The sequence below is a fragment of the Centruroides sculpturatus genome, unplaced genomic scaffold, assembly GCF_000671375.1.
Source record: "Centruroides sculpturatus isolate CEXI.00-Female unplaced genomic scaffold, Cexi_2.0 scaffold188, whole genome shotgun sequence".
Taxonomy (NCBI): domain Eukaryota; kingdom Metazoa; phylum Arthropoda; class Arachnida; order Scorpiones; family Buthidae; genus Centruroides; species Centruroides sculpturatus.
In genome coordinates, this window is record NW_019384404.1 from 717,409 (window position 1) to 728,238 (window position 10,830).

The 10,830-nt window shown below is 30.7% G+C and overlaps 1 protein-coding gene across 1 annotated transcript in view; it reads right to left on the bottom strand.

Moving 5' to 3' along the window:
* Window positions 1-10,830, bottom strand: part of LOC111618778 (exportin-2-like) — a 58,261-nt gene that overhangs the window by 42,962 nt on the left and 4,469 nt on the right. Inside the window, exon 2 of the mRNA XM_023360349.1 lies at window positions 3,830-3,921. Coding sequence (XP_023216117.1) covers window positions 3,830-3,914 — 85 coding nt within the window. The 5' untranslated portion in view covers window positions 3,915-3,921. The remainder of the gene's footprint in view (window positions 1-3,829; window positions 3,922-10,830) is intronic.

Below are 10,830 nucleotides of genomic sequence, written 5' to 3' on the forward strand. Positions count from 1 at the left end.
ACTACCACTGAAGGTGAAACAATAAATTCGTCAAGATCTATATATGCAAAACAGATAGATATATCAATTGTCATTTGTTTCGTTTTGATATTAAAAATTGTTTATTTATTAGTTTTAAGTACCATCTCCTTATTTACAAGTTTCTGTCAATTTGAAATTTTACACCTTTATGAAAATTGAAGGTATTGCATCAATTCACATAAAGGTGTGAAATTTCGAATTCACTGCATAATGTGTAAGAAAGATTTCTTTAATTCTGAACAGAAAGTTTTTATACAGAACTAACTTTATTTTGTTTTTTAGAGAATTTTTACTCTCTGTAATTTTAAAAGGTTTGATGGTTCTATTAATAAGCGATTTATTTTCACAATAAATCGCTTATTAAATACTGTATAATAAAATCGCAAGTGATATTTCATTTTTATATCGATAGTATTTGTCTTTATATGTCATTGTTAAAGAAATAATGCTATATGTGCGTTGGTGGTATCAATGTTTATGTAAATGTCAATTAATACAATATAACCAAGAATAAAGTTCAGTATTAAAAACTAAGCTGATTGCATAGCATGTATAATCTGTTTAGTATAAGCTCAGAATTTTTACTACTCAGTTATATCGTACTTTTTTCTGTCTCCCGACAAGCGTGATATAACAAGAAGCTACTGTATTTCCAGTAAACTATAAATACTTATAATACTTACTACCCAGAATAATTATACTTGTAGTCAATTTATACATACATTTAGGAATATATAGACGTAATTAAATGTTAACAATATGCTATGAAATCATTAAAATAACTTTATTCTATTTAACTCAAGTTTATGAAATTATTTAAAGATATATAAAGTAAAAAATATTCTTGTAAATGACAACTCCATAACCCAATTGTTAATTAAAACCAAATGATTTGCCAAATTATTGGGCTATAACAAAAATAATTAAATGGTCAAAAATGAAATAATTTGTCTAGAGGTAGGAAGTTATGCCACTGTCTCATGTTAATTTTAATAATTATAATATATTTTAAATTTAGAAGCGGCAGCAGTGTTGCCAGCTTGAAAGATTAATCCCTCGGCACGGCATGTTTTTTCCATACAAAAGGATTTTCTTAGAAAACAGCCAAAAACATAGGAATGCTTAAAATGCTTATTTTTAATCCCCATAGATAAAAATGCAACTTTGAAGAACTACATTTTGACTAATAATGACAATACGGCATGAGTACATAAGTTTAATTGATATTGGCTCAATTTTGGCTTCTGAATTTGTAACAAGAGGGATTTTTTAAGTGCATGAAAGACCTACATTCCTATAACCTAACAACACTAAGCAGAAGTTGCGATTTTGAGTCCCACTCAGGGCTGAGTATTTTCTTCCAGAAAATTCTAGTCCGATAGTATGATAATTTGGAAGATCGTTTAGCTTTAAAATTATTTTTGATTGGTCCCACATCTTAATTGAGCACGTAGAAATGATTAAAAAAGTGAGAAAATGACCTGAAAGGGGAGAAAAGTCAGCGATTCTGAGGTCTGTCTACCATTACCACCCCAATATCATTGGCTTTGTTTGCAGTGGTTTTGTCACAGAGAAAAATGATATATATTGGCAATCTTTAGAAACAAATCCCAGTTCTGTTCAGGAACAAACCTTCACTGTGTTAGCATGTGGAGAACCTCTGGCAAGTACACTTCAGTCCTGCCTTTACTGTTGAGTAACACTATAGTGCTAGTCTGGGAAACCATCTCATATGACAGTCAATTATCTCTAGTAGTGGTGCAAGAGACATTGATGATGATGATACAGTAATACATTCAGGAAATCTTCCATCCTCATGTGTAGCCTTTTATGGTCTGATTGCAAAAGTCATTTTCTAGCAAGATAATGTTTTCATGTTTTAATTTTTATTAGTGTATTTAATTGTGTTATTTTTATCTTAAATTATGTGTATTTGCTGTTTTAAGTAAATCAAAATGGGTATTGTTTAGGGTCTAGAAATAGATTACTTTGCTTTCCATTACTTCTAATGGAAAAAATTGCTTTGGAATTTGAATGATTCATAGCTCAAACAGCTTCCTGAAATAAATTACATTTGTAGTAAAGGCATCACTGTAATGTAATAATATGGAACATTATCAATAAATGCAAGCAGAATACAATATTGTGGACTATCTCTGGTTTATCCAGAAGAAGAAAGATAGACATACAGAAAACCTTTATACATGAAAAAATCAAAGAACTAACTTGTAAGTAGTACTTTCTTGCCTGAGTATAATGTTGCAGCTGTAAGAATACTGTTTTCTCTTGGCTCAATACCAATTTTGAACACCTGCAACATTATAACCAAAGATCTAATAACAAAAATAAACACAGTACAGTATATCACAAGCAATGTTCCCTCTAATTTTTTTTTGTCAATGAGCAGAACACATACTTTTCTGAGCAAAAAAAATTTTTGCTGAGCAGATTCTAAGCAAAAAAGTTTTCTGATCATATATATATATATAATCATATATAATCTGATCATATATATATATGCTCAGAAAATAAGATTATATATACATATATATATATATAATCATTTTTTCCTATAAAAATTAAAATAAAATTCATTTTAAAACATACATTTATACGAAATATTATCTTTTGTCACTGATTTAATGTATTTAATCAGTGACAATAAATAATATGTAGTGAGAAAGAGTGAGAAATAAGTAAACAAGAATTCAAATCGGTGTGCATGCTCGCCTGCGCAGTACATAAATTCTCATGCGCGGCAACAATTTGAGCAGAGCGCGGCCGCACAGCCGCGCAGCTTAGAGGGAACATTGTTCGCTAGTTGCAACTGATCAATGATGGTTGTGCCCCAGCAAGAAAATAAAGACAATATACATCAATACAAAGGTAGGCCTTTTCATTGCAGCATTAATACGGCAATAAGTGTTCATGAACCACTGAAAACAGGTACTGTTCGTTTAATAAATCCATCTTTAATTTAAATAAACAAGTTCGTATACGTAAAAGCAGAAATAGAGCGCCTATAATGAGACAGTGGTCATACAGATAGCTGACACCATGTCTTTTCCAAACTGCTTATTTAGCCGCAGCCACATACCACAATCGAGAAAACGGAAATATTCTAACACTTATTTAATTATATAATTACACTAATTATTAAAACACAAATAATATTTTAAAAAAAATGATGAGTAGCATTATTTGACATTTTTATATAATATATTGGCAATTTTACTGGAAAGTGCATTTTTTAACTATACTTTACATTTTCCTTTTTTAAACCAAAAAGTTTACATCTAAATGTTATAAAACGTTTTATTATTATTATTATTTTTTTAATGTTGTGGCATACACATCTGGTTATAATACACTGTATTGTATTTATGTTGATCTCACACAGTGTAATTTGTAAAATTTTATAATGGTTTTAAGAGCTTTTAATTTCAACTATTTTGAAGTGTTTAAGCCTAATTTTTTACTTATATTTATTAGTTGTATTCAAAAATTTGTTTTAAACCTTATCCAACTCATAATTCTACCCATCAAATTAAGATTTTATTTATTTAATTTTTTACTTATCTACTTTATTTTTATCTTATACAGCAACCTTTTTAAAGCAAATTTTATAATAACTATATCTAGCCAATGGCCCAATTTTTTAATTTCAATTTGTATTTAATTAATAATCTGCTAATGTAAGTAAAAAGAAATTTTTTGAAAATATTATCCGTAAACACGTNATTTTATTCTAAATTTAATTATTAAAATCAGAAAATTATAATAGTCAAAACTATTCTTAAACACTTACCTGGCCTTCGAACTTCAACATTTGGAGACAAAGTCTCTTGAAGATAATTTGCCAAGGTCTTTAGATTGTTTTCATTAATTTCCATATTTGTTCTATAATAATTTATTAATATATAATTAAAATAAAAATTAAATATTAATAACTTTTCAAGATTATTGATATTTTCATACTTTTTATTAATAATTACATTTTGCAATTTTAAATTTCTTATGTGATAAAATTATATGACATAACTTTAAACTTTAGACAATGTTTCAGTATTATTTAAATAAAACAAACTTCACACTTATTTATATTAAATTCAATAAAAATAAGACTGATTTCAATAATCATTAAATAAATTTAGCTTACGTATGACTCATTTATGACATACTATTAAACACAAATCCATATATTGATATCCTAAAGTAAAAATATTAAATGCTTTAACTGAAAAAGTTAACTAATGATAATTTTCAGTTAAAGCAATAATTTTCAAATTGTGGAAGAGCAAGACCCTAATAGAGAGGTGTTGATGGTGGTCTTGCTGAGACCAAACTCTTTGACAATGTCACACTGTTTTACCCCACTTTCACTCCTTCTGATGATTTCTTGTTTTGTTTCAATTGAAATCACCTTTATGTTTTTTTAGAAGCCATGATTTGCACAACACTTGAATAAATTTAAATACCTGCACTAAGGTGATGTACAGTACATAATAAACAAGGGAGTAAGCTGATCCCAACGAGAGCTCTGTACTTCAGATATTCTAATAATAGCAGATTGCCATTGACAACAGCAAAACATTGGAAATATCATTTGCACTTGTTTGCAGAAAGTCCATTGTTTGCCTCACATAACTGCCAAATGAAAAGTCCATTGTTTGCAGCCAGTCTGTTGCTCGAGTCATGTAACGGCCAAACAGAAAGTTCGTCGTTCACAGTGTCCGTTATACGAGGCATCACTGTAAATTGAAGCAGGGGATATTCAAATTGTATTCTGCAAAACTCTTGAAGATTTCAGGTGTACTTCAAGTTCCTAAAGATTCCTTCAACAGTTCCAGAAAAAATATGCATAAGAAATTTTCATTTTCATTATTTTCACTGAAAATGTAGAAAAATGAAAATTTCTGTTATCTAACAGTACAAACTATTACTTATAAAATAAAAATAATAATAGTCTTGTGTTTTTTTTTTCTGCTTAAGATTGCACAATAACAACACAGTAAAACCCCAGTTTACAAACTTAATTTGTTCCTAAAGGTCGTTCAGAAACCGATTTGTTCTCAAACCAAAATAAATTTTCCCATTAAAATAAAATGTAAAATAGATTAATCTGTTCCTGATCACCAAAACAAAATCTGTTTTTTACCTTTGTTAGCTGTATTTCATGCATAAAATCCCTTTAAAGGCAATATTATATTATATACAATATTTCTGTATCTATATCTGTATTTATTCTATATATATAGTATTAAAAGTAAAACGTTCCCTCATTGCCAAAAGAAACCAAAATCAACATTTTACGAAGTACTACTATAAACAGAGACTTAACTCTGTCAAGATGAAATACAGTATAACCAAATCTATCAAGACTGACAAGTACTTTATACACACTTTCTGAAATATCGTGTTTCAATTGATTTGATTTCAATTTATTAAGTAATTTTATTTTTTGTTTAGGTATAAAGGCTAATTTTAATTATTATTTTTAAATTTAATTATCAGTTTTAATTTAATTAACTGGCTACCTATTATTAATAAATATTAATTTAATATTATAATATATTTTATATTATATTAATAAAGTTTTGTCATTTAATTTAACTTAAGCATATTTAAACATGAATTCTGGAATGTCATTTGTATTACGTGAGTGCCAATTAATATGATTTTTATTAATTAATTTGATTTAAATTCAACTATGGTGTGTACCGAAAAATGGAAATAGCATAAGTACTGAAATGTAATTTAAATAGAAGCATAATCAATGATTCGTTACATGATGCAAAGCAATCTCGGTGCCACTAACTTCTGAATCGGTAGTTCTGTCATTGACCAGTTGGGCTGTCAACTTTCTTTATCACAGGAAGTATAGGGAGTTCACCATCAATGGATGGTTCTTGCCAAGTAGCTTGTTTAGAAATGGAGTTATCATATGGTAACTGGAGCAAATATGGCATTCAAAATTTTGTTCATAAACAGGAGTGTTTATAACCCTAGGTTTGNGCATTTTTCTGCATTATCTTCAGATCCATGCTTTACCTTTTGCGAAAAGTATGTAATTTTAGATCGCTTGCTTTTAGTTAAAAGATCTTTATAAATTGCTTTATATGGTGCTAAGCATTTATGAAGAATAAAGCAAATATGGAATAAGTGAAAAACATCTGGCAACATCAGAAGCAGAAGTGTCGAGATCTGGCAACATTGAAACAAGTTTTGAGAAGGACCATGTGTATCGACAGAAGGAAAAGAAAATTTACATACTTAAGTAGTAATAGTTCACGAAAATAATAATTTTTGTGAACTATTATTTCCTAAGTATGTAAAAATTTATTACATTTCATGTTGTACGAGGGTTTTACCCAATTCTCGAACCGTGTCACAGTACCGTGTTATACGGGGATGGTACCAATTCTTGAACTGTGTTAGAGTGAATCCGTGCTATAGAAGTGCCGTGTTATGCGGGGGTTACCTGTATTCAGACACTGAAAAAATGGGGTGAATGTTATTTATATCATGAAAAATGGTTCAAAAAGTTTCCTTCTGCTTGTGTTATGATCAGATGGATTTGCATAACTTTGCTCACTTCTGGAGGTTAGTATTTGCTAAAATGCCATATGGAAAGGAGATAACTGACTTTCAGCATGTCATGATTATTGGATGTACAGTAATTGGTCTGTAAGTAGCATTTCCAGGCTTCTGAAATTTCCAAAATTCACTGTTGCCAACTTTATTTGTCAATGGAAAGGAACTGGAGCTGATGGTTCCAATGGTGTAAACAATGATCCTAGACCAAAGACTGACTGGAAAAAAGTCATGTGGAGTGATGGATCATACTTTAGACATTACCAATCAGACAGGTGAGTTTGAGTTTGCATGAAGAACAGTTCAGTCATGACTATGTTGTTCCAACGGTACAATGTGACAGAGAGTTTGATATGGCTTGGGACTGTTTCTGTTGGCACAGACTTAAGTTCTTTGATTCTGGTGCCAACTACTATGAATGTCGATGTTTACCAAGGCATTCTGGACAATTTGGCACTGCCTATGATGTAGCAGTACTTCAGTACAGATCCTTGTGTGTTCGGAATAACTGAGCACAATGCCACACTGCATGTTCTATCCAGGTATGGTTTCAAGAGCAGGCGTTAACTTTTGGATTGGTCTGCTTAGAGTCCCATCTGAAACCAACCCATCAGATGTCATGACACAACCTTCATCAATAGCTGCATTTGCAGTCAGTTTGCAGTATGAATGGAAAACATTCCTGGTGATATTTACCCAAATGAAAGACATGCCTCAGGGTTGCAGAAGTCATTAAGGCCCAAAGACAAGCTGACCATGTACTAAATTCAGCAAACAAATACAGTGGGTGATTGGTTAATGAAGATAATCTGTTCCAAGACTTTGTTCGCTATCCGAATTGTTCGTTAAATGATTATCGATTTACCATAGGTTTCTATGGGAATTTGATTAATTCGTTCTTCAGACCCCCCAAAAATAAAAAATATATACTTTCTTACTAAGTTTATTCATATGTAATAATAAAAATACATATATACATGGTCTTGCATTTTTATTAGTCATGTGTTTTTCCTTTTGTGGGGTTAAAGAATCTGTCCAATGTCAATTGCTTTTCTGTCTTCTTCATGATTTTTCAGAAGTAATTAATAGCATTGTAATTGTAGCGATCCCTAGGCCTATTAACCTCAACCTGGTTTGGATGCCATTTTAAAACCATTGTTCTGACATCCTCCCACTTCTTCAAAAGATTTTTAATAGCAGATATCAGCATAAATCCACATTTTCAGAAGAAAACATAAAAGAATTGTTTCTGTCAGAAATATTACAAGAACTGGAATTAGAAGGGAGTGTTTCAAAGTTCGGGGAAATACTATCCGATCAGTATATACCGGGTAGAACATCGATGTTGACATCACCCGCGCTCCAAAAAGTTTCAAATTGTTGCCTGAAGACAAAGGAAAACCAATTCGTATTCATTATTTTACGTCACTCCTTCTTATGTTTGTTCAGTCAAGTGTTTGTTATCCGATTTGTTCGTTAACCGATCATCCACTGTATCACTTTTCCTTCTCAACATGAATGTCCAAATACTTTTGTAAACCTAGTGTACATGACTACAGTAGAGCGTCGATTTTCCGAATCAATTGGGGACTGGGGTTGTCCGGATAACTGATATTTCGGAAAACTGATTTACGTACGAAAAAATAGTTTAACGTATCTGATGTCGAAATTTTTATCCGTTGCGTGTCGCTTCGCGTTGAATTTTCGTCGATGTTAAGCCTAACAAAGACTATTGTATCGTTAAAAATTATTTTTTTATTTTGTACAAACAAAATAAATATATTGAAAAATATAAAAATAATAAAAAATTATACTTCAGATGTTAATTTAGTATCAAAAACGTAAAATATTTGAGTAGCCCAAGACATAGCCTAAGATTGAAGCACCACAGCTCTGGCGAAAATTTAAATTTGCCGACTGGAATTCTTTCGGATGATTGACTTTCGGATATTCGACGCTCTACTGTATTAATTTACTGAGGCGCGCCATTTGTCGAGTGGTTTAAGGTTAATGGCATACGGCAACTTAACACATTGGCTATCCACCAAAGAGTAATGCCTTCCGGCAAACTCTCTAAGGGAAACTGGCCTCAGTTTATATCTTAGACACGTAAATAAAACCCGGGAAACATCTGGTTAGCTCATTGATGGGAGCGCGATATTCTCGTATATAACAGTAAATAGAGTCCAGTTTCCCATAGAAAGTTCTCTTTCGTGTTGCATTGCCTTACCCCATAAAACCAGACCCCTCTTCAGTTAACGAAGCTACTGATAAATCGTTACAACCAAAAGGTTTAAGTAATTTCACGTAAACATAACTCGTAAATGTAAACAGAATTATATAATTATCGCGTGAGACGTATGTTATTAGGTGCCGTCCTCACGTTTACGAATAACAATGAATAAAATACAGTAGACCCCCCTATAACACTGTTGATAATTCCGTGTTATATGAATTACATGTTATACGAGTCACTTAGATTTTACAAATACGAGAGCCGTTCACAGCCCGGCACACGTATTTGTAAAATCTAAGTGACTCGTATAACAAGGAATTCATATAACACGGAATTATCAACAATGTTATAGGGGGTAAACTGTATTTATACTAAATTATGTAAAAAATTATAAATATACACTATAATTTAATGAAATCTAAGACACGTATATAAAAATAACATTATGTATAAATAATATTCTCTTAAATTATTTTAATATCAAATTTTGATATCATGTAAATGCTTTAAGACATGATTTATATATTTATATAAAATTTGATAAGATAGTGTATATTTAGAATAAACTATACTGTCGTAGATAATTAATAATTGATAACAGATAATTCACAACCTTTCAAACATAATAATTCATACAATATCAATGCTATTACAATTGAGTTTGAACCTTTTATTATGTTAATTTAAAATTCATTGTTTGGAAATACAGTGAAGTAACATAATTTGATATTGTAAACATTGAATAAGATTGTTTTATATAAACCAAGTTTATCATAATTATAGTTACAGATGATAAAAAACATAAAAATAAGAAAGAAAAAAATTGCTATTGTTTTTACAAAATAAAAGGACTAAAATGCAAGCTATAATGTATTTTCCTAATTTAAGTTTGTACACGAAAAGATTTCTTAAAGAAGAAGAAAAGTCTACTTTATACTTTACATTAATAACTTATTATTAATAACAAACGAATAATTAATAAATATACCATTATTAACGCTTTAAATTTAGAAGTAAAAATTATTTATAAACGTTTAAATTATGCATTACCTTTCAGACGAAATTCTGCAAACATTACTTTCCTTCGTTACTAAGTTTTATAATCTTGACATTACTGATTTTATAAAAAACTTGTCTTTTATATATCATTAATTTGGAATCATAAAAGTATTTACCAATCAGAAAGTAATACATCTACTTTATTTGTTCCGGCCAATCTGTGTGTAAATCAAATCACGTAATATTATTTTCTTAGTAATGCTACAAGAATTATTTATTTACCTACATTCTAATTACATCAAAGAAAAAGCTGAAAAAAATATTCATTTCCATTCAAATTTCTGTTTTAAAGTTGAATTTAAATAAAGGAATCGCTTCACAAATAATATAGCGATTCATTAGTTTATGTCAATTCAGTTACCATCTTTAGTATCTAAAAATAGTGAATTTACCTTTGTATCAATCATGTATAAGGAAGTCAACAGAAGTCAATGTAAAATGATCATTTGTGATTGAACAATACTTTTTCTTTTATGTTATCTATAATAGAGGAAAAGTATGGCTATCGATCAAAAAATCATTAACTAAGCTTTCTATAATTTTGGTCTCAGGGAACCTTGAAAAGTCTAGAAATGCCAAAAAAAAAATCGGGAGTTTTTCTGTATGTATGAATGTTAGTGTGTGGGTGTAACGGACACTTTGTACTGTACATATGCTTGGTCGAGTGACCAGTAGCGCGAAGCTATTGTTCGTGGGATTATGACTAAACGCCCCTAAGGCAGAAGACCCCTAGCCGCGGCAACGGAAGTCGTTGCGAGAGTAATCCTGCGCGGTACGAGAGGAACCGCAGGGTCACTCCTTTGGGGCTGCCTGACCTTGAGGAACTTCAGAATTTCCTATCGCCCACACACGAAGAAGAAAATCTCTCAGCAGAGGCGTAGCTATTGTGGGGCAGCTTGCCCCGAGCGCCACTCGCAGAG